Below are 24,531 nucleotides of genomic sequence, written 5' to 3'. Positions count from 1 at the left end.
TTAAAAAATAAATAGTGCCTGTGTTTATAAATTGTTCTTATTTTATTATTATTTATAGTATTAACTCAGGAAAATCAAAATACTACTATTAACTGGGAGCATGATAGTCTACAAATTCATGATGACCAAGAAACTTTCAGTGAAAACGATCAATCTGATGATGACCTAGACTCTGGAAATGTTGAAATATCTGATGATCAACAGCAAAATATGCGACCTACAATCCAGGATAATGGTAATCAGTTTCTTCAAAACATCACCGTCTTGGATATATTTTTTGACTATACCTGTTATTCCCAGAGTCTATCATCTTTAGCAGTCACTATTGTGATTTATTTTTTCAGGTTATCATGATGATGGTGATCCATTATTTGAATGCAAACACTTTACGGCCCGTATGTGGTTTAATGAGAGGATTGGCAAAAAAAGGAGAGGAAAGAATTATATTTTTACACTATGCTGTATGCAGGGAATGCAAGCACTGTACGGCCCATTATTTGAATGCAAGCACTGTACGGCCCGTATGATGTTAGATCATTTTAATCCGATGGTGAAAGCTTTCCGTTCTTACAAGGATATGTTTCATGTTGATCAGCCAGAAGACAATGCCAAGTTGGTATTGGTAGCAAATAGAAATAAGGACGCACGCACTCATAACATGCCTACGTCATCCGAAGTTGCTGCTCTAATACCAGGAGATTTCCCTGAAGGAATGGATAAACGAGATATTGTGTTAGAAACAATAGAAGGAAAGCTAAGGAGGATTAGTGAGCTATATGTTGGGTATCTCACACTTCAATACCCTCTGTTGTTTCCTTATGGTGAAGATGGTTTTCAGGTTGGTATTGAAGATGGATTTGACGATGGAAAAGAACGCAAAAGGAAAACGATTAGCATGAGAGAGTTCTATGCCTTTCACATACAAGATAGGTTATTGGAATCTCAAGCAGTTATTCGGTCTAAACGTCTGTACCAGCAGTATTTGGTGGATGTTTATACTATGATTGAGTTTATCCGTCTACGTTACCTCAGGAAAAACCAGAAAAAACTTCGATCTGATAAATATGTCAATCTGGAGAAAGTTGCTAACGATGGCAACTCTGATCTATCTAACAATGGCAAAAGAATATTGATACCTGCGTCTTTTACAGGTGGTCCACGATACATGAATAACAACTACTTGGATGCAATGGCAATTTGTAAACATTTTGGTTTTCCAGATTTGTTTATAACATTTACTTGCAATCCAAGTTGGCCAGAGATTGTTAGGTATACAAAAAAACGAAATCTGAAGCCAGAGGACAGACCAGATATTTGTTGCAGAATTTTCAAAATGAAGCTAGAGAGTTTGATGTCTGATTTGACAGAGAAGAACATATTTGGAAAAAGTGTTTGCGGTGCGTTTTCATAACTCTTTTGTGATGTTTAGTGATATAAAAATATCATTTTTAAAATACTTAAATAATAACAACTTTGTCTCTTTATGTACCAGGAATGTATACTATTGAATTTCAGAAAAGAGGACTCCCTCATGCACATATATTGCTGTGGATGGCTCAGAAACACAAATTCCCAACCCCGGAAGCGATTGACGAAGTAATATCTGCAGAGATACCCGATAAAGATACTGACCCTTACCTATACGAAGTTGTTAAAAAAAAACATGATTCATGGTCCATGTGGAGCGATCAACAAGAGTTCACCATGTATGGTTAATGGAAAGTGTTCAAAGATGTTTCCAAAGAAGTATTGTGATAGAACTTCTATTGACAGCAATGGTTATCCACATTATATGCGAAGGAAAACAGATGCGTTTGTTGAAAAAAACGGATTGAAGATTGACAACAGTTTCGTTGTTCCATATAACCGGGAACTATCTCTTCGTTACAGAGCTCATATTAATGTGGAGTGGTGCACTCAAGCCAGGTCTATCAAGTACTTATTTAAGTATATCAATAAAGGACCAGATCGTGTACTTGCCACTATTAAAATGGTAATACAGAAGGTACAACGTCTGTTAATTTAGACGAAGAGGATGCTAGAGATGAAATACAAGAATTTTTTGACTACAGGTACTATATTGTTTAATTTAATTTATATTTGAATGTATATATTATTTGATAAATCTTTGGTTTTACAAAACATTAAGTCGTTACTAAAATTAGTTAAACGATTCGACTATAGGTATGTTTCTGCATGTGAAGCTGCTTGGCGTTTACTGGCTTTCTTAATTCATTTCCGAACTACACCTGTGGAGAAACTATATTTTCATCTTGAGAATGAGCAGTCTGTGCTTTATGATGATGATGATCCAGTTGAGACAGTACTTAATCGTAGATCAATCCAAACATCTATGTTCCTTGCGTTTTTTGAAGCTTGCAATAAATATCCTGAAGCAGAGGATCTAACCTACGCAGAGTTTCCCACTATGTTTGTTTATGATAGGAAGAAAATTGAGTGGAAACCACGACAACAAAAAAATAGAATAGCTGTTGGGAGATTAACTTATGTCCCTGTGTCATGTGGTCAGTTATACTATTTACGTGTTCTATTGAACATACGTAAGTGTCCTAAAGGGTTTAATGATCTAAAGACAGTAGATGGTGTGTTATATCCATCTTACAAAGAAGCCTGCTATGCAATGGGACTCTTAGATGATGACAAAGAATATATAGATGGTATAACTGAAGCCAGCAATTGGGGTACCGGATTCTTTCTTAGAAGATTGTTTGCGATTATGCTTCTTACTGATTGCTTAATAAATCTCGGTGGGGTTTGGGAAGAGACATGGCATCTTCTTTCTGAAGATATTGTTTACAGGAGGAGGTCCGTAGAAAACAATCCAGGTAAATTCCACATTTCTAATAAGTATTTATGGATAACATAGATCTAGATAGACCGTTTATTTCATTGTTAATGATCAGTAATAAGCTACTTCGTGTAACATATTTATTATATTATTGCAGATTTAACTCTTGATGATCAACAACTGAAAAACTTGACTTTGGATGATGTAGAATCGATATTGCGAAGTAATGGAAGCTCACTTGCTAACTACGATGGCATGCCTATTCCAGATAGTACCAATCATAATCCCGCTATTAATAGGTTGCTATTCGATGAACGCAATTATGACAAAGCTGAAATGGCTGCTATTCATGATTCAATGCTGCCTGGTCTGACTGATGAGCAAAGGAAAGTTTTTTCAGAAATTATGGAAGCAGTTACTGAAGACAAGGGAGGTGTGTTTTTCGTTTACGGTTTTGGAGGGACAGGAAAGACTCATCTATGGAAAATCCTTTCTGCTGCAATTCGGTCTAAAGGACAAATTTTTCTCAATGTTGCAAGTAGTGGAATAGCTTCTCTTTTATTACCTGGTGGAAGAAACTGCACACTCCCGTTTTGGAATTCCAATTAATCCAGATGATGACTCTACTTGCAATATGCATCCAGGTACAGATTTAGCAGAATTAGTCGCTGAGGCATCGCTGATAATATGGGATGAGGCTCCCATGATGAGTCGATATTGCTTTGAAAGTTTGGATAGAAGTATGCGTGATATTATAAGACGCCATGAAGATAAACCATTTGGGGGCAAAGTTGTTGTTTTTGGTGGGGATTTTAGACAAATACTGCCTGTTATAAGTGGTGGAGGTCGTGAAGATATTGTTGCTGCTTCGATAAATTCCTCTTATCTATGGGAGAGCTGCAAAGTTGCTCAGGAAATTAAGAATATGTGACTGTTGGCAGATCTTGATGAAGGCGTTGCTCAGGAAATTAAGAGTTTTTCTGAATGGATACTTAAAGTAGGTGATGGAAAGATTAATCTACCAAATACAGGTGAAGTGTCTATTGATATACCAGAGGAGCTCCTAATTAAACAATGCGATGATCCTGTTAATTCTATTATTGAAGCTGTATACGGTCTTGGATTTGAAGACCAAAACGACCCTAATTTCTATCAAGATCGAGCTATTTTGTGTCCCACAAATGCGATGTTTCCGTTATCAACGATCACATGTTATCTATCCTCAGAAGTAAGTATTAAAGCAGCGATGTTACTAAAACAATATAGTATCTATATTAATGTTTGTATAACGTTATCTTATTATCCTATTATTTGTAGGTGAGGAGAAGACATATTTAAGCTCTGATTCAATAGACCCATCTGATACATCCAACCAGGATAGTAGGGTACATACTCCAGATTTTTTGAATAATATAAAGGTTTCTGGCTTGCCTAACCATTCATTGACGCTTAAAGTTGGGGCACCTGTTATGTTATTGAGAAACATCGATCCTAAGGGTGGTCTATGCAATGGAACAAGACTACAAATTACTCAGCTAGCTGATCATGTGATAGAGGCTATTATACTAACAGGTGAGACTCATGGTCAGAAGGTTTTTATTCCGAGATTGAATGTTTCCCCACCAGAAGGTAGATTTCCTTTCAGAATGCGATGCAGACAGTTTCCTCTGACAGTAGCATTCGCCATGACAATCAATAAAAGTCAAGGTCAAACACTTTTAAGTGTTGGTTTGTATTTACCTAAACCGTGTTTTTCACATGGTCAGTTGTATGTGGTCTGTCTAGGGTAAAGTCGAAGTCTGGATTGAAGGTACTTATTATAGACAATGAAGGAAAACCTCAGAAGCAAACCATGAACGTCGTCTTCAAAGAGGTTTTTAAGAAAATATATCCAAAACAGTAGGAAGGTTAGTACAAATAGTATATTCATATATAGATTTCTCTAACGTGTCCAACTGTTATAACTAACATTTGCATGTGTTTATATATTTCAGAATTTTATATTTTAGTTGGTACCTTCAGATGATATTCAGATGCAGCTTAGCACGATGTCAATTTTTCTAAGGAGTAGTGATCTTTGTCAGTTATTTGAAAAGGATTAAAGATTTAAATTGTTGGTATTTGTTTAACAAACTGGAGGCATTTATTTAAAATGTTTACGTGTCTTATGAATCATGACCTACAAATGTTAAGGTAACTCATCACTGAATCTTTTACATTAACTAAAACACTAACATTTACTTTGCATCAATATATGACCTTATGAAACAATACAAGGAACAAAAATATTGTCACCATTTACTTTGCATCAATATATGAACTTAATTCTTCTAAATACAATTATCTGACTTCATAGTATTTAATCACAATCGTATTAACCTACATGAATTAGAATCTTCCACGAATCTTAACAATATAATTATAGTTACTATATATTCGCTGTTGCCTTTTATTATGTTATATAAAATAAAAAAACTAGAAAACAAATATTTGATGTTATCTTAGTCCTATATATACGTTAGGTATAATATTCGAAGTTTAATTCACTTCCTAAATCCTGAAACTTTTTTTTTTAAATCAAATATGGCTTTCATTGATAGGTTGTCTGATTTGGATCAAAGTACTACAGATTGGTCTATTAGAGTTAAAATAGTATGTATGTGGAACCAATTCACAATACATAAAGGGAATACCTTAGATATGATTCTACGTGATGAAGAGGTGAGTTTGCTATATACATTTGATTCCTTTGGTCTACAATCACGCCTTCATTTCTAATATTATATTTATCTTTAATTCTTAGGATCATACAATCCATGGAAGAGTAATCCCAAAACTACAATCATTTGTTTATTGATGTACTCAAGGAAGGCTATTGGGTTGAAATTAGTGACTTTGTTGTTATTCCAAACAACTTTAATGATATCAGGATTACTTCGAACTATATCATTCAGTTCATTGTTTCTACTCAAGTAATACCGATCAAAATTGTTGAAGGTTGGTACTTCATGGTTTGCATATATGATATTTCTCTAACATATTGACTTCTTTTTCTTTTTATTACAATATATAGTCAGCAGAACGAGTATTATGGTGTAAGATGCAGTTATAATTGAAATGTTTTCATACCAAGGTATATTTTATTCCTATTAATTTATGTTCGTCTTTATTTGTATAACATTTGTCTATCTGTGATGTACAATTAAATATTATCAACATCTACAAATGTTTTACCATGTTTATACAGATTACAATCTTGGTCTCCGATTGTCAAATCTCCATCGGATGAGTTCTCTATGAAGCGACTTCTATCAATACTTTTATTATTCTGAATCTACTTATTTTGATGGCTATATTTCATTAGTAATTTAATTTCGACCTAAATCTTTCAATGTTTACGTGTTCGTCGTTAATATGCCAATACTATTATGTATTTCAATCATTCCACTTATTTAATAAAATATCATGGCTTCGGTAATAATCTATTATTATAATGTTTTAGGTCAAATTAACCGCTTCTTAAAAATTAGCCAAATGTCTTATAAACCTTCACCTTTTCCATATTATGTATACATGCGAATATACATTTCATTTATTGTAGATTTATACCATACATTATGAAGATTATAAAACTGAAATCTATTATATAGCTGTACAGGGTAGAGTATAACGATTGTAAAGGACAAAAAATATCGAATATTCTCTTTTCTTTTCGTGTTGATTTGAAAACACAATGCAAGAAAGCTGTTTGTATTTTTGGTAATCAATACGGTTTGACTGGCTGTGTAATTGTTAGTTTCGATATTATAGAATATTGTAGAACTTTGATATCTAAAGTATATATATATATATTTTATATATTCGACCATATCGTTTATCATCTTCTCTCATATAAATGAAAAAAACATAAAACTTAACTATCAATTTCTAGATTTACAAAATCTCACACAAACCTACTTTCATTTAAACCATCAGTTACTATTTCTCTCACATATATCTCTCTCATTTTTCATCTTCTTAACGCTTCTAATTGTTTAAACTCGGGAAATTTCATTCCATGGAGGTATATCATCTGATTTCAGATCTGCATCCCGGTCAAACGAACTGGACTATAAGAGTTAAAGTCTTGAAGAAATGGCATGTCAAGCATCCTAGCCAACGTCATTCCTTGCAGTTTATGTTGATGGATGAAGAGGTATTTGTTCCTAATTCTGTATTATTGTACCAAGATTTCAATTACAATTCAAACATTGTTTAATAGTTTCTAAATATCCTAAATTATCCAGGCTGAAACTATTCAAGCTTTTCTCTATATTCCCGATTTGATCAAGAGTTTCGACATGTTAATTGAAGAAGGTCAATGGATTTGTTTTTCTGAATTTGTGGTATTTGGTGAAACGTCGGAGGAACCAAATTCTCCAATTGGAAGTTGTATTAGATTTTTAAAAAACACTGAAGTTGATCTCATTGATCCTATCGAAGTTGACACTCCTCATGGTTTTCTCAAATTTTCTGATGTTCTTGGTGGCAAAACTGAGCCTGGCATTCCCATCGGTATAACTATTTCCTTTTCTAAATATCTTGAATAAATAAATTGTTCAAATACAAAATAATATACTAATGTTGCATATAAGTTTGTAATTTTTTTTCTGTAGATATTATGGGTTTTGTTGTCAATATTGAGCCACTGGTCACAGTTACTGATGATTCTTACCCTGAAAGACAAGATAAGAAAACCGCCAGCATCTCTTTCACTATCAAGGATGATAAGTAAGACTCCATTTTAAGTTTTATGCTTTTTCCTTATTCTAATTATCATTGTTTGATTAACTAAAATTTGTAATTACTATATCGGGGGTTATTATTGTCGTGTGTTGCATTAGGATCACTTGCACTTGATTTTAATGACAAAATTTTCACTGAAAAACAATTACCATTTGATTGTCTGTTGACCGACTGGTCTGTGAAACATGGAGAAGGTTAGTTTATGTTATTTCTAAGTAGTGATTATTATTAAACATTTGTTTGTTTATTTATAGATAGATGTTATAACATATATATTATCGTCATAGGTGGGTACTATCTTAGGTCTAGAGGAGGGATTTCAAAGATCGAATTTTATCTTAAAATTCCACAAGCCAAAAATTTCGTTAGAAGATAAGCCATTATTCAGAGTTTCAAAGTAGTATCATTTTTTATTAGAATGTTTGCTTAATATAGTTTTATTATTAACAGGTTTTGGAACAACCAACAAAAACCTACCGATGTTATTGATTTGGGTGCGAACGATGATGAAGCAAGTACATCTTCCGTGAAGAATAGAAACTGATCCAATAATCTATCTTTAGTTGTCTCGATTATTTTTCTATTTATAAGTTATGTGTGATTTATATATGTTTAGAAATCACTCAAGACTATGAGATGTTTTTTTATTATGAACTCTTTCTATCATTGAACTTAAAATATAAGATGATTAAAACTTCTTTACTATTATGCTATTCAAATCTTCTTTGATATTACTGCATTCTAAAGCTATAACGTATCAGATATTTTTATTCTTTTGTTAATCGGTATTCACAACATATAGTTTATGTTTTCTAATTTTAATGTTTTGATTTACCATCATACTTTCATTATTTTGTTATATTTATAAGTTTAATATTAATGGAATTTACGTAATTAAACATTGTTTGTTGGCTGGTATATTGCAGAATTTATTACTCTATTCTCTGCATGCAAAGTAAAAATAGTCAATTTGATTTGATCGATATCTTATGCAGCTTTTAAGTAAGATTTGATTTTTTTTATTTACAAAAATTAGAAAGTCTCCATTATTGATATCGATCTTTAATATCTAAATGATTATTGTACCAAATTTTGTATAGATATCTTAAATTTACATTTACATATGAAAATATAAAAGGAAATTATTTATCTATTCTCTGCATGCAAAATAAAAATACTCAATTTGATTTGATCGATATCTTATACAGCTTTTAAGTAAGATTTAGTTTCTTTTTTTTTTTCAAAAATTAGAAAGTCTCCATTTTTCAAAAATTATACTAATACACTAGATTCTTCGAAAGCATGCATCGTTTGATTTATAGTCCAAATACTTATTATAGTCTCTGATCAGAAAGCAGGTATATTCAATTGATTTGATAGTATTCCACTTGCAGCTTTTCATCAGTAACTTCCTTTATTTCCTTTCAAATATCAAAAAATTGTTCTTCTCAAATCTGACACCGATTCAATTAGATTCGTTGAACATATCCCTATATCAAACCAAAAGAAGCAAACCATTTAACTATTTGTTATGGATACATTTATTCCAACCATCACGATTTAACCTACTCAATATTCTCTATATATTACCATCTTCTGTCGTCTTTTACTTCATCCTTTACCATAAATTGAAACATTCCCTACCAAAAGATCTGTAATACAACTAAGATGGCTGACTACCAGATGGTGAATGACTTAACTCCATGGGAAGAGTTCAAACAAACTATCCAAGTTAAGGATTTCAAACGATGGGAATCAACTGATTCACAAGGCCGCCCTGGAATGGATTTCATCTTCGTTGATGAAGATGTAAGCATCGAATTTTTTTTGTTTTTTTTAGTATTTTTTCTGTCTGGACATTTCTCATATATCTGTTTGAATATTAATAATACTCTTTCAGGGCTTCCGAGTGACTGCTTTCATTTGCAACGCTGTGTTGTCTTACTTTGGAGAAGTTTTACAAGAAGGTCGATGGGTTAAACTTTCTCAGTTTCGATTAGTTAACTCTAATTGGAATGCAAGAACCACCAGACATGCGTACCAGATCATACTCACTCAGAGGACAAAGGTTTCAACTATCAGACCTTTGACTGAGGATCCTTTCATTAAGTTTGTTGATTTCGCATCGGTTTACAATAAGCCGTATACTCACTATTATCATATTGGTAAGTATACCTTTCTATTTTAAATTTACTAATAAATTCATTAATTTCTTATTGTTGTTCATGGATTCTTTATACGTAATTTATATTATGTTATGTAGACATGCAGTGAATTTGTTTGGTTTTACATACAGATTTGCTTGGTGTTTTGGATAAGGAGATTGGAGATGTTGTTGATGTTGTTCAGTCTGATGGAAAAGCTGTTCCAACCCTTAATATTTGTATCCGAGATCTTGAGTAAGGATTTTAGTAAGTTAACAAATTCTAATGATTAGTATATGTATTTAACTAATTTTTGTTGTTTATTTGAAGGGACTACAAACTTAACTGTGTCGCTCAAGATGATTTGGCCTATGAAATCAAGGAAAAGTGTAACTGTGACTTAATGAAAGGACCATATGCGATATGTGTATTGACTGACTGGGTTGTTAAGAAAAACTTCAGTAAGTCACCATTATATCTTTAATTTTTTTTGTAATTCCATATATTATAATCATTTGTCTTCATTCCTGATATTTATATACTTTATAATTGTAGATGAACTGACCATACATGCTTATGAAGGAGGAAAGCTTTCCCGTTTCATAGTTTATCCACCACTTGATGAAGTTTTCATACTCAGGAGTAAGTAATAAAATGTTATACTAATTTTAGTCTTTCTTTCATATAATATTATACATATACATATTTATTTATTTCTGTAACTTATAATTTTGTTCAGGATTTGGGATAAGCTAAGGGCATCGGCCCACAATGCTTCATCTTCAGAGGCAAGGGATGCTTAGTGTGGGAGCAGTCTGAAATCAGTTCGTCTTTATGTTTTTTCTTTTTATTTCGTTAATCAAAAGGAGTGATGTCCTCCTACTTTCAGCAATGTTAAGACTTAAGTTTTATGTTGGCTTTATTCGAACTTATACTATGTTATGTTACTTTCGTTATTATCAGTACTCTAACTATAATTGATCTCTATTGCATCTCAATTGATAATTATCTGGATGTCTATTAAATAAAACGGTAGTATATACTTTATTAACTTAGTTTTTGTCTTATACATATGTATCAGCTAATTTGATATCCTATTTAATGTTTACTACTTTAGATTTATGGTTAAGATATGAAATGATTTCAATTTAGATTATTTGTGTCTTTTTTTTTTAATTTTTAATGTTTCCTATATCATATCATGGAAAATATTAATATTGATAAACCGTTATTAACATTTGTTTTTGAATTAACTGTTTATTTACACTGTATAATAATGATATGATTTTGCTAAAACACTAACCATACAAAAATAACATGGTTTAGATATTAATATATAGAAATATAACAAATTATATATTTTGTGTATATAAATATAACAGCAATTGAGACATAATTTATATTAGGAAGTATTGCGTATCTTCATTTAAGAATATTACAATCTAAACTACCTTTTCTTATCAAATACGTCTTCATTTACAAATCTTTTATAAATACTATTGTTTTAACGTAATTATCAATACTGCCTTATCAGAATACTAAAAGCAATTTTAAAGATTCGGTTATTATATTGTAGATTATAACTACTATAGATTTTACGTAATTATCTATACTGCCTTATTAAAATACTAAAATCAATTTTTAAGATTCGGTTAATATATTGTAGATATGTTCTATATATCGTGATTTATTCATTTCCTTTTTGTTAGGAAACGTCTTTATTCGAGCCCTCGCAAATTCACAATGTCAAATCGATTCCCTATATAATATATTGCCTTCTCAGTTAAACTTTTTACATCACACATTCAAAGAAACCTAAACCTAAAGGTTTCATACTACTTATAATGGCTGACTATCAAATGGTTATGGATGTCACTGCCTGTGAAGAGTACAAACAAACCATCAAAGTGAAGATTTACAAACGTTGGGAATCCTTTGATGGAAATGGTCTCCCAGGAATGAGTTTCATTTTGATAGATGAAGATGTAAGTTTTTATAAAAGCACTATATATTTAATTTTAGTATTTTAATATTCATATTTTCTTACACAAACTTTTATGAAAAATTCAGGGATCTAAAATTGCTGCATCGGTTGACAACCTTCAACTTTCATACATTGAACGTGTTTTCTTAGAAGGTGCTTGGGTTGAAGTTTCTAAGTTTGGTGTGATTAATTCCAACTGGGAAGAAAGAATGACTCGACATGCTTTTCAAATAATCCTAAACAATCAGACAAAGGCCTCGACCATTCGACCTTTGACAGAAGATCCATTCATTAAGTTGACAGATTTCAGTCATGTTTACAATAAGCCATACACACACTACTACCCAATTGGTACATATTTGATTATATAACATACAAAAAATACATATGCTTCATTTATTTATACTTTTTTTGTTTATTAACTACTTTCATGTATACAAATTTATAAATCTGATATATGTCCCAACAGATTTATTAGGTGTTCTTGATAAACCAATTGGAAACATTGTCACTGCTGTTCATCCAGATGGAACAATGGTCCCAACCATTTATTTCCGTATAAGAGATCTTGAGTAAGTCTGTCATAGACAGTATAAAGTTTATTGTTTTTTTCTTCATGAATACAACTTATATTCATTCCTTTCTTAAGGGATTACACGCTTGATTGCGTTCCCCGTGGTGTTTTGGCATATGACATCAAAGAAAAGTGTGATTGCAAATTTATGAAAGGACAATACGCCATATGTGTTTTGACGGATTGGGTTGTTCACAGAAATATGAGTACGTTTAAATAATAGTTCATATTAGATTGTTTTATTACTTTTTAATAATATTCCTAACATATAATATTTGCTTAGATGGAATGACTATCTATGATTACGATGGAGGAAGACTATCCCGTTTCATTGTTGCACCACCGATCGATGAAGTCTTCCGTTTCAGACTCGAGTAATATAGTAAATAATTTGGATATCTATATTTTCATATTATTTTTGCTCATATCGTAACTTTACTATTTTTTCTTTTGTTTATACAGCCTTTGGAACAAGAGAAGGACTGCGGAAAACACATCTGGAAATTCTGATGTGATGGATTAGTAGAGTTTTGCTATTATTATTTATCTACGATTCTACATTTTCATTTGCATTAGTAATAATAAGAGGAATGAACTCATGTTTTTCATATTCGGATTATGAAGTTTAATGTATTTCTATTTCATATATTATTCTTAATTCATAATTAATTTAATTCTATTATTATTTCCATGATTTTAACCTTTTTAATATCGACACTGAATTCAAATGCTTATGCCATTTTACACCACATTCGTGATTTTTTTGTCTAAACACATCAATATCTAATATGAATTACCGAATCATATTTTACTATTTAATAACTAACAAATAACCAAAAAAATAATATAACAAAGTAACAAAAAAATGCTAAAGACAACTACAATACAACATTCCTCTATACACAACTATTAATCTAACTCTAAATTATATAGAATGTAGTACAAATCATTAGTTTATAAATATAGTATGTCCACATACGTTAAAACTAGATATCTAAACTGATTACAACATAATCCCGTGCACAGCACGGGTCAAAATCTAGTTACGTTTATAGCAAATAAATACACTCATTGAGTATGCAAATAAGTTTTTGTAAGATGAAAGAATATGAAACAGAAAATTTATTAACTGATGACGAATCAGATGGTAACACAAAAATAGGAGAGTAAGTCACAAATACGATCATGATCTTTTGGCATGCGCTTGGCCCGCGTCCAATAAAATTATGTGATACCATTCCTAGTTTCCTGCAAAGTATATGTTTGCACATGCATAATTTGAAATATCTTTTAATGACAGCTAAATAGTCCAAATTTATTATTGTGTTGTTCTAAACCCATATCCAATTCCTTCAATTAATATGATATTGTCTGTTTTGGGTCCAACTAGCAAAGCCTACACGGATTTGATTTTGGGTTACTTCCTAAAAGGCCTCATACTAATTGGAGTTGGACATTACTTATATAGTAGACCATATTGGTTTAAACTTCTGATGTAGGATTTTGGATTGATTCCCAACAATTTTCCCCTCAAGCCAAAGACCCTCTAACTCTTGATCTCCAACTTACAGCGATACTTAGTACCATCTTGTACTTCTTAATCGCAAGGTCACCCTGAAGGTTTCTCTCCCACACCGAACATTGAGTCCAATCCAATTTCTCCAGGTCCACTTTTTCCTGACCTAGGCTCTAATACTATTTATTGAGCTTTTCTAAGCCCAAATCTAATTCCCCCAATTAGTATAATATTGTCCGTTTTGGGTCCAACTGGTAACGCCCGCACAGATTTAATTTTGGACTACTTCCCAAAAGGTCTCATACTAATTGGAGTTGGACATTACTTATATACTAGACCATATTGGTCTAAACTTCCGATGTGGGTCTTTGGATTGATTCCCAACAATCTGTCCCTCAAGCCAAAGATCCTCTAACTCTTGATCTCCAACTTACAGCGATACTTAGTACCATCTTGTACTTCTTAATCGCAAGGTCACGTTAAGGATTTCTCTCCCACACCGAATATTCAGTCCAATCCAATTTCTTGAATTCTTGTAGTCGAAGTTTAAAGTAATTTTAAGTACTCAAGGATTATAAGAATGACTCTCTTATTAAGCTTTAGAAAACTCTCTCAAAAACTAAAGCACTCAAATCCTCAAACTCATAAGTTATGCAACATCCTTGCATCTCCTTATATAGTGGATAAAACCTTTTCCTATTTGAATTATGAATTTCTTTTTCTTAGATAACTCCTAAACATATTCCTAATCCTAATAGAAAATATTAACTTCTAGAATGTTAACTTCAAGCTGAAGTCAACATTCTCTCTTTTAAGCTTGACACCACCTATCTCCAAGTTTTGAACTCCAATGAGCTCCCTCATTTCTTTAAACTTGATTCTTTTAAGGGCTTTTGTTAAGATGTCAGCTCTTTGTTCACTTCCTGGAACATGCTCCACTTCTACTTGACCATTCTTCACACACTCTCTTATAAAATGATATCTTCTATGTATGTTTGCTCCTTCCATGGAAAACTGGGTTTTTGGTGAGGGCAATTGCAGATTGGTTGTCAATTTGTATGACTACTCTTTCATACGCAGCTCCGGTGATTTCATCTAGTAGATCTTGAAGCCAAATCCCTTATTTTGCCGCTTCAGTACCAGCCATGAACTCGGCTTCACATGATGATAATGTCACTATATCTTGTTTTTGTGAGCACCAAGAAATTAAGCTTTCGCCAAAGTAGAAAATATGCCCTCCGGTGCTCTTTCCATCATCTAGATCGACATTGTGGCTGCTATCGCTGTATCATATTAACCTTGGTAACCTTTGGCCTGATCGCTTAAAGACTAAACCGCAGTTAATGGTACCTCGCAAGTATCTTAAACAATGCTTCATAGCTGCTCCATGTGGTTCTCTCGGACTCTGCATGTAACGACTCAATACTCCTACAACATAAGACAAGTCTGGTATTGTGTGGAGTAAATACCGGAGACACCCTACATTCTTTCGGTAAGTAGTAGCATCAATCTCTTTCTCTGCTTCGGACTTTGATAGTTGCAATCCTGCTTCCATTGGCGTGTGAGCTAAATTACAGGTTGCCATTCCAGCATCCTCTAAAATCTTTAAGGCATATCGGTGTTGACATAGTGTTATCCTCCCTTTGTCTTGACATACTTCTATTCCTAGATAGTATATAAGTTTCCCAAGGTCGCTCATATCGAAGTTGGAGGCCATCTCTTGTTTAAACTTGTCAAGAACGTTTCTATTTGTTCTTGTAACGAATAGATCATCCACATAAACAGCAACAATTAGCAGATGTTCCTTAACTCTTTTTCGATAAACTGATGGCTCCTTTGAACACTTTTCAAATTGAAGCTCTTGTAGAATCTGATTCAACTTGTTGTTCCATGCTCTCGGAGCTTGCCTTAAACCGTATAAGGCCTTATTAAGTTTATAAACTTTGTCTTCCTTTCCTTTTTCTTCAAACCCTTCTGGTTGAGTTACAAAAATAGTCTCCTTCAACTCTCCATGCAAGAATGCTGTTTTAACATCAAGATGAGGTATCTCCCATTCATTTGATGTTGTGAGACTGATGAGAAGTCTTACGGTTTCAAGACGAGCTACTGGAGCAAAAACCTCTTCAAAATCAATCCCATATCTTTGTACATAGCCCTTTGCTACGAGACAAGCTTTGTACTTTTTGATACTCCCATCAGAATTTTGTTTGATTTTGAATACCCATTTCAAACCAATTGGTTTCGGTCCATTCGGCAGATCCATAAGACTCCATGTTTGATTTTTCTTGATTGATCGAATTTCATCTTTGCACGCGAGTATCCACTCCTTTGATTCCTTTGCTTCCAAGAAATTTCTTGGTTCATCGTTCAAACACAGTAATAACTTTTCCCCTTCTTCTTCTGCGAGTAAGACAAAGTCTTCAAGGTGTTAAGGTTTTCTGGTTATCCTCTCAGATCTTCGTAAAACTGGTGGAAACTGAATGTGATCGTTTGAAACCTCTGCTTCCTGCTCCTCGTAAATTTTGGGTTCATCGTCATCTTCATTATCAATGTTTTCGAAACCTCTGTTTGTTACTCTGTTTTGGAACTGTTCTCGTTTGTTCTGAGAATCCCACGATTTCCAAATTCTCTGATGATTACCTTGAAGCTTCCATCTCTCAAGCGATCTGAGCTGTTTGTATTCCAATTCCAGCTTTTTGTTTCATCGAATATCACGTCACAGCTTACAACTATCTTTGATTTGCTTGGATCTAACATGCGATAGGCCTTTGAACCAGGTTCGGTACCAAGATGTACAAGCATGCGTGTCCTGTCATCTAATTTCTTCAAGTGTGGAGTTTCTATTTTAGCATATCCAATACATCCGAAGACGCGAAGGTGATCGATGTTTGGTCTTTTCTCTCTAAAGATCTCATATGGTGTTTTATCTTTGATCGCCCTTGTAGCGACTCGATTAAGAAGGTATGTGGAATGCCTTATTGCCTCTCTCCACAGGTAGTTTGGTACACGCATGTGTTTCATAATGCTTCTCGTCATCTCCAATAGTGTTCTGTTGCGTCGTTCCATTACACCGTTTTGCTGAGGGGTGTATGGTGCGGTAAGGTGACGTTTTATTCCTGTTTCTTCACAAAAAATCTTTGAACTCTTGTGAAACGAACTCTCCTCCTCTATCTGTTCTGAAAGTCTATATCTTCGTCTCCGTTTCTTGCTCCACCATGCTTTGAAATCTTTTGAATTTAATGAAGGCGTCGCTCTTTTCTTTTAACAGAACAGTCCACATGTATCTGGAGTAGTCATCAATGAGGACAAAGATGTATTTGTTTACAGCCATTGTACTTGGTGTTATTGGACCACAAAGGTCTCCATGTACAAGTTCAAGTTTCTTGGTTGCTCAGTATGTGGTTGAGTTTGGAAACGCCTGCCTTGCTTGTTTTCCAAATAAACACGAACTGCCCATCTCCTTTTCGATTTTTACCTGCGGAATCCCTTCTACAAGCTCTTTCTGTATCATATTCTTCACCATTTCAAGATTGATGTGACCAAAACGAGCATGCCATTTACTTGATTCAGTCATTGTGGTTAATTGCAGACAAGTTGTATCTGTAATTCCCATTCAGACTTTGTACAAGCGTTTTCTCGATCTGTTAGCTTTGACAAGAAGTCTTCCTCTGGCATCATGCATAGTAAGATAGTCTCCTTTCATCCTGATGTCGCAACCTGATTCTGTAGCTTGTCCAAGGCTGATAATGTTACTCTTTAAGTCTGGGATAAAGTAAACGTTTGTTATTATCCTTGAATCACCATTCCTATCGATGAGCTCTATCGATCCTTTCCCTTTGATATCGATTCGAGAATCATCGCCAAAACATATTTTTCCGGTAACAGAGTGGTCAATTTTCTTAAAGTATCTCCAATCATCTGTCATGTGATTGCTGGCTCCATTGTCGAGATACCACATGTTCTCTTCCCCTGTGCTGGTTTCGTATTCGCTTGGAATACAGTTCTTTTCGTTCAAGTATACGACCTCGTGCATAAAGAGCTCATTGGCATCTTGTGTCTCATCTTTCTCGTTTTCCTGTGTCTCTTGTAGTTTAAGCAGTCGATCCGGGCAAATTGAGGCATAATGACCTGTTTTATCGCAACGGTAACAAGTGATTTTGGATAAGTGGGTAGTTCCTCTTCCTCCATTGTACCTTCCACGACCTCTTCCTCTTGAGTAGCGTCCTCCATGTCCTCTGTTCATATTCTCTCTGTTGTATTCCCGATTTTGTGTTTCGATATACATTTACTTGGTTTGGTCTTCCTGAGCTTCTTCTTCCTCTTCGAAGATTCGCTCTTCATAAGCTTTAAGGCGTCCTATGATGTCTTCGAAACTCGTTGTTTTGAGATCTAAGACCTGCTCAAGGGATGCCACTATGTGTATGTACTTCTTCTGAGGAAGGCTCTTGAGGAATTTCTTAACCAGTTTTGTCTCTTCGATCTTTACTCCTAGGACAGCTGATTTTGAAGAAATTTCTGATAACTTCCCGGCAAAGTCATCAATGCCTTCAGTGTCTTTCATCTTAAACCGATCAAATTCGGCCATTAATGTTTGTAATCTCGCCTCCTTTACCCGTTTTGCTCCCATGTATCTTGTTTTTACTGCTTCCCACACTTTCTTTGCTGATTCTAGTTCTCCAAGTTGGAGAACCACTAACTCAGGTATCGATTGAAACAGGAGACCTGTAGCGAGGTTGTCCTTCTCTTAGTCTGTCGTTCCTGTTTCAATTGCTTCCCATACCTTGTGCACTTTCAGACAACCCTCATTCTTATGGCCCATACTGTGTAATTTGTCGAATTTAGCATGGGGCATTGGATCGAAGAGGACACACTTTCTTTTGGTTTCTCCGTAGCTGCAATAATATCGCCCATGATTGGATACCGTAGGATCTTCGTTGATTACGTTTTGGAAGAACCCTAGTTTGGACCTTTTATTTTGCTCTGATACCAATTCTTGTAGTCGAAGTTTAAAGTTATTTTAAGTACTCAAGGATTATAAGAAAACTCTCTCAAAAACTAAAGCACTCAAATCCTCAAACTCATAAGTTATGCAACATCCTTGCATCTTCTTATATAGTGGATAAAACATTTTCCTAATAGAATTATGAATTTTCTTTTCTTAGATAACTCCTAAGTATGTTTAGATAACTTCTAAACATATTCCTAATCCTAATAGAAAATACTAAATTCTAGAATGTTAACTTCAGGCTTAAGTCAACACTTATTATATAGAGCACGGAGAACGGGGGTGACAGCGGGGAGGAGCTATGCGAGACGGCGAGATTCAAAAGGCCCGAAGGAGATTGGATTGAATCGCAGTCACTATCGCCATGGGAAGCCCTAGAGCGCCACACTCAAAACTATTAGCACTGGATCTCTATCAGCTGTAATACACTAGCCTTGATTCTCAAGTGTTACGAAGCTGTTTCTGGACAATGCATAAATTTTAGCAAGTCCTCTATCTTCTTCTCAGCAAAGACTCCGAGATTCCGAAGAATAGCTGCTAGATACATCCTCAATATTCATAATGAGGGCGGGACTGGAAACTATATGGAACTTCTGGAGAACTTTAGACGGTGAAAAAAGAACATATTTGCAGGACTAGTGGACTGTATCAGACAAAGATCCCACAGCTGGGCCTCGCGATTTCTCTCTGCTGCCTAGAAACAGATCCTTCTCAAATCTGTACTTGCCTCCATGCCAGCACACACTATGTCTTGCTTCAAACTCCCAAGATCACTCTGTAAACAAATCCAATCGGTGCTCACAAGGTTTTGGTGGGATGATAAAGCAAACATTAGGAAAATGTCCTGGGTATCATAGAAGAAGCTCACTGCACTGAAAAATGCAGAAGGATTGAGATTTTGAGATATCGAAATGTTCAACGACTCCTTGCTTGCAAAATTGGGGGCGAGACTCATCTCACACCCCCCATGTACTGGCCTCTCGAGTCCTCTTGGGCAAGTATTGCTCCAATAGATCATTCATGGAGTGTTCCCCAACCTCGAATGTGTCTCATGGCTGAAGAAGCATCATGGCCGGGAGCGAAGTTCTTTGAAAAGGATTAGGGTGGTTAATTGGAAATGGATCCATTAACGTGTGGAACGATCCTTGGCTCAGCTTGGAGTCTCCACTTAGACCATTTGGACCCCCACCTCTCGTGTTCGCTAACCTTTGGGTAACAGACCTCCTAGATCATGAGCATCATACGTGGAACAAGAAAAGGGTATGCGAGATTCTTCCGGTATATGAACACCATATTCGTCTGCTACCGATGATCTCCTCACGCCCTTCAGATAGGTTAGTATGGCTACCACAGAAAAATGGAAGTATTCTGTTCGCTCGGTTATGGCATTTCAGTTTTTGAATCCATACCAGACTGACAACAGAAGTTTAATTGGCAAAAAATTATCTGGAACCTAAGCAATATGCCAAAAATTAAGCAGTTTCTTTGGAGAGCGGCAGTGGAGGCCCTTCCCGTCGGAGTAGAACTTGTTCGTCGAGGTATTCAAGTCAATTTTGGTTGTAAGATCTGCAGGAACCCAAAACGATCATGCATGTTCTAAGAGATTGCCAATTCGCAAGAGAAGTATGGTATATCACACCTCTTAAGGAACCATTCACACTTGAACATGGTATTGTGTCTCAACTTCCTCTCCCTCATCCCATCGCTAGTAAGTATCCCTCTGACTGGAAACTCTGCTACCTCCCTCCCAGATTGGATCTGCTGGAATCTTTGGACAGCCAGAAATCATCGAAATTTTTTGGAATACGACTTACTCAGCGAGAGAAGTAATCACCAACGCGCTAGGAGAAGCAAGGGCATAGCAAGAAGCACAATGCTTACTTCGCAAACCTCAAGCACCTCTTCCTATGAGGCCGAGTCCTCCTCCTCTACTCAAGGTCACCTGCAATGTGGACGCAGCCTGGCATGCTGAATCAGCGAACTGTGGTATTGACTTCATTTTTTGAACTAAAGAGGATGAGCGACTATTGCAGCTCTCCGCGTCATGCCATTTTGTATCCTCTGCACTTGCTGCAGAAGCATGGGCGCTCAGGCAAGCATTGATAACCGCCATTGATGAAGGATTTGAGGAAATTGAGGTCTTATCAGACTCTCAGATCCTTATGAACCTCATCAACTCGCAGGAAATGCATACGAAAATTCATGTCATTGTAAACGATATACGCCACCTGGTGTTATCATTTTCTCTTATTTCGTTCAATTATGTCCCTCATACAGATAATGTCGAGGCTGACACTCTTGCGAAAAACGCTCTTGGAGACCTTTTTGTACCCCATTGATTGATTAATGAACATCGCAGTTCACCCAAAAAAAAGATAAGAAATAATAGAATAAGAAACAAGAAGGAAAGGAAGACAAAATTGTAAAAAAAATGACGAAAAAAGCAAGAAATAGGCTAGAAGGGTTTTTTTAAAAAAAAAAAAAATAGGCTAGGTTAGAACTTAGAAGTATCAAAACATCTTTTAGCTGTTTATTAGAAGATTCTGATTCATTCAAAATATAAGATATTCTCACATTTTTATGTAACTTTAAATTTATTAAATATTTTGACCAATGTATTATGTTGTCTTTTTTTGAATGATTGGTGTTTTTCAATACATGGAAACTTTAAAAAAAAAATGATATTTTTATAATTTTTTTGTCTTCAAAAAATCATTAAATACTAAGTAAGCGGTGATATAACGTCTGACGCCTAAAACGTCTATTCGGGATCTAAGCAATTTTTAAACTGTTTAAATATTTACAAGATAAATCAATATATTAAATATATTTTATATATACTGCAGCATATGAATACCATGGGTAGCTCGTAATTAATAAATTAAAGTGTAAATATAGTGAATCTTAAATTGGATCCAAAGTTTAAATTACACACAAATATCAAAAGATATCTTATAAATAAAAAACTTAAACTTTTTAAAAAAATTCTCATATATTTAAATTAGACAAAAAATGTTCTTTTGAAAAATCAAATATTTTAGACAAACAGATTCATTCTATTCGTAAAAAACAATATATAAACTGTTTCAACCATGTATTTATAAATCTAACTATATGTAGTTAAAAGTTTAAAAACTATACCAAACAAAAAAATAAATATTAACTGATTAGAACCGTCTCGGCCCATCTAGTGCTTTTAGTACTGTCAAATTTTTTTTAAGGAGTCACTTAATAATAATGATTATTGATACCAATATTTATAAAGTAATCACTACGCCTAAGTACCGCCAAAACGGCCATGTAAACTGCTTTTTCAGAACACTAACTAAGACTACCTCCAACTCTGAATTCAGGATGGGGTTCTTCTACTTATTTTACTAATTTTTTGAAGAGTCTCAAATGTGAAGAACTTTTCCAAATTTAGTGCTTCCAACCCTGAGCTCCATTAAAGGATTCTTATGAATAAAATAATATTTTTTCAAAATTTTTATTTTTATAACAATTTTAAAACATTTAATATATTATAAATCCAAATCATTATTCATTACATGAAATTTACAACATAAAAAACAAGATATTAAAATTATAAAACTTTTAATTGTAATCTTGTGGATTCCCAAATTTGTGCCATATATGCTTAAGTAAATCAACTTGTAATCGGTTATGTATTTGTTTATCACGAATTCGATTTTGAATGCTGATTGAATCCAATGCTTAAACCTGCAAAGAGTCTGCGTTGGAGCTGGTCTAACAAAACATCTTATATCATGAAACATAAAGATTTTTTTATTTTATGATGATAGCTCTAAGTACAAGTTATGGAAAAAGCGTAATGAGTATCACTAGTATATTTAGTAAAATAAAATTAAACTACTAAATATATTTATTTTAAATTACTATATTTATTGTTTTGTCTCTATCAATTTAAAGGCTTATGACCTCCAGTATCATTAATCCGAGCCTTATGGTGACTATGCTTTGATTGTTCATTGACAAATATCATTGACAAATATCATTGTGATGCTGAGAACCACAAAATAAGTGACCTTCAAATATGTTCACATATATATAGAATTTAATTCGTGATAACAACTAGTTAACCAATATAAACATAATTGCCCCACAATTTTAATGTTTCTAACGATGATTAGACTTAGCATTGTTGGTTCAATATCGAACACTAACGTTCAGAGTCATGCCTAAGAATTCTCAGGCCCCAAGCAAAAAAATAATTTGGCCCCCTTAATCGTTTTTCAAAAAAATGTTATAACAAAAAAAATCAGTTGAATATTTATACATTTTATATAAAATATGACTATTCTTGCATTTTTAGTAACAAAGTGAATTCTTATTTATAGTGCAGTTTCTTTTCTAAATTATTTAGTTTTGTCGATGTGGGACAACCATAAGACCGACTTTTTTAAAAAAGAAAGAAAGAATTGACGCCTTGTAGATTCGAACCCGCATATTAGAAGAAGAAAACACACACTCAATATCTTCTGTGCTAACTCAGTTTTAAAAATTTTGGCCCCGAAATTTTATTTATTCTCATTGGCCCTGAAGTACATGCTTCACTAGCCTGTGCTCAGGCACGACTCTGCTAACGTTTTTATTTACAAGTAACATTATCACATTCCTAAAATAAAGATATGTACAGAGAATCCATTGTATTAGAAAATTATAAATAGATCATAGTTTGGGTTCCCGACGGCCCGTATGATGTGGAGACAACAATTAATTGGTAAAAGTTGACAAAAAAAAAAAATTGGTAAAAAAAACATCTAAAGACTTTAACCGCTAGAAGGAGGGGTTGAACCTCCGACCTTGTGGTTAACAGCCACACGCTCTAACCAACTGAGCTATTCCAGCTTTGTTTAACCAACCGAACAGCTCATTATTATTGTATCTATTCTGGAGTATCTATGTAATGATTTTGCGATTGCTACGCTAGAGTTTCAGAAGTAAATCTCAAATTAGAGGAGTACGCTGATTCTTTCAGAAGTAAATAAATACAGTATTTATAGATTTAATATTAAGGTTTAGTGTCCAGAGTTTAAATTTAGACAATTTTTGCTTAATTGTTAAATATTAATCAAGACTATCAAGTTTCTTTATTTTTGACTAGCATAAATCGTATTGGAATCTTAGACAATCGTTTATGCAATTTCAACTGACTTTTGGATCATTTTTGCGTAAACAGCACTAAACTCGCGATATTGCTGTTCTAGTGAGCAAAGGGTTTAGTTTAGGATGTTAAGTATATTGAAATTGCTGACTAAAATAATATTTAACAAAAACAAAACTATATTGGGCTAGAAAAAGAATGACTTCTGAAGCCAGTTTCTATTGGGCTTCATCACTAGAGGCAAACTTATTGCTTTCAAAGATCTTTTGATCCAAAATAAGTTGTCTTTTGGTAAGAAAACTTGTAAATGTATTTGAAGAGTTCAAGAGGTTAGTACTGATAGAACTGGGAAGTCATATTTCAACATTTCTACTAGCTATTGATGTGTGGTTCATTTCTTACCTTTCGCTAGTAGCAATAGATGTGTGAACTAGGAAATCATACTAAGTTTAAGTATATATTAAAATTTATGTAGATTTTAGTATAGATGGTGACACAACAGTACTAACACAAACTTCTAGCATACATGTCCTAGTCAATCATCTATCTAACAAGGCATATTTCGAAAGCTGAGGTTAAACAAGTTTTG

The 24,531-nt window shown here is 33.9% G+C and overlaps 3 protein-coding genes and 1 non-coding gene across 4 annotated transcripts; 3 read left to right on the top strand and 1 right to left on the bottom strand.

The window, feature by feature from the left end:
* The first annotated feature begins 547 nt into the window (after positions 1 to 547).
* Positions 548 to 7,583, top strand: LOC112088437. The gene is made up of 12 exons (XM_024158718.1): positions 548 to 1,397; positions 1,493 to 1,706; positions 1,801 to 1,935; positions 2,185 to 2,846; positions 2,967 to 3,347; positions 3,454 to 3,654; positions 3,751 to 4,020; positions 4,127 to 4,438; positions 6,892 to 7,004; positions 7,096 to 7,165; positions 7,268 to 7,363; positions 7,465 to 7,583. The coding sequence occupies exons 1-12, from the start codon at positions 548 to 550 to the stop codon at positions 7,581 to 7,583; spliced, it is 3,423 nt and encodes a 1,140-aa protein (XP_024014486.1).
* Positions 7,584 to 11,582: 3,999 nt separating this feature from the next.
* LOC112088436 lies at positions 11,583 to 12,819 on the top strand. The gene is made up of 6 exons (XM_024158717.1): positions 11,583 to 11,723; positions 11,809 to 12,073; positions 12,192 to 12,294; positions 12,372 to 12,502; positions 12,580 to 12,670; positions 12,759 to 12,819. Exons 1-6 carry the CDS (start codon positions 11,583 to 11,585, stop codon positions 12,817 to 12,819), a joined length of 792 nt encoding a protein of 263 aa, XP_024014485.1.
* Positions 12,820 to 20,483: 7,664 nt separating this feature from the next.
* Positions 20,484 to 21,156, top strand: LOC18022575. Its single transcript, XM_024158716.1, has 2 exons — positions 20,484 to 20,754; positions 20,831 to 21,156. The coding sequence occupies exons 1-2, from the start codon at positions 20,484 to 20,486 to the stop codon at positions 21,154 to 21,156; spliced, it is 597 nt and encodes a 198-aa protein (XP_024014484.1).
* A 2,456-nt stretch (positions 21,157 to 23,612) lies between these two features.
* Positions 23,613 to 23,686, bottom strand: TRNAN-GUU. Its single transcript has one exon. It is a non-coding gene; the product is annotated as a tRNA-Asn (tRNA).
* Between the last annotated feature and the right edge of the window lie 845 nt (positions 23,687 to 24,531).

This window comes from Eutrema salsugineum, unplaced genomic scaffold, assembly GCF_000478725.1.
Source record: "Eutrema salsugineum unplaced genomic scaffold, Eutsalg1_0 scaffold_14, whole genome shotgun sequence".
Lineage (NCBI taxonomy): Eukaryota > Viridiplantae > Streptophyta > Magnoliopsida > Brassicales > Brassicaceae > Eutrema > Eutrema salsugineum.
Note: the sequence above shows the minus strand (reverse complement) of the source record. Positions and strands in the feature narration are given on the sequence as shown.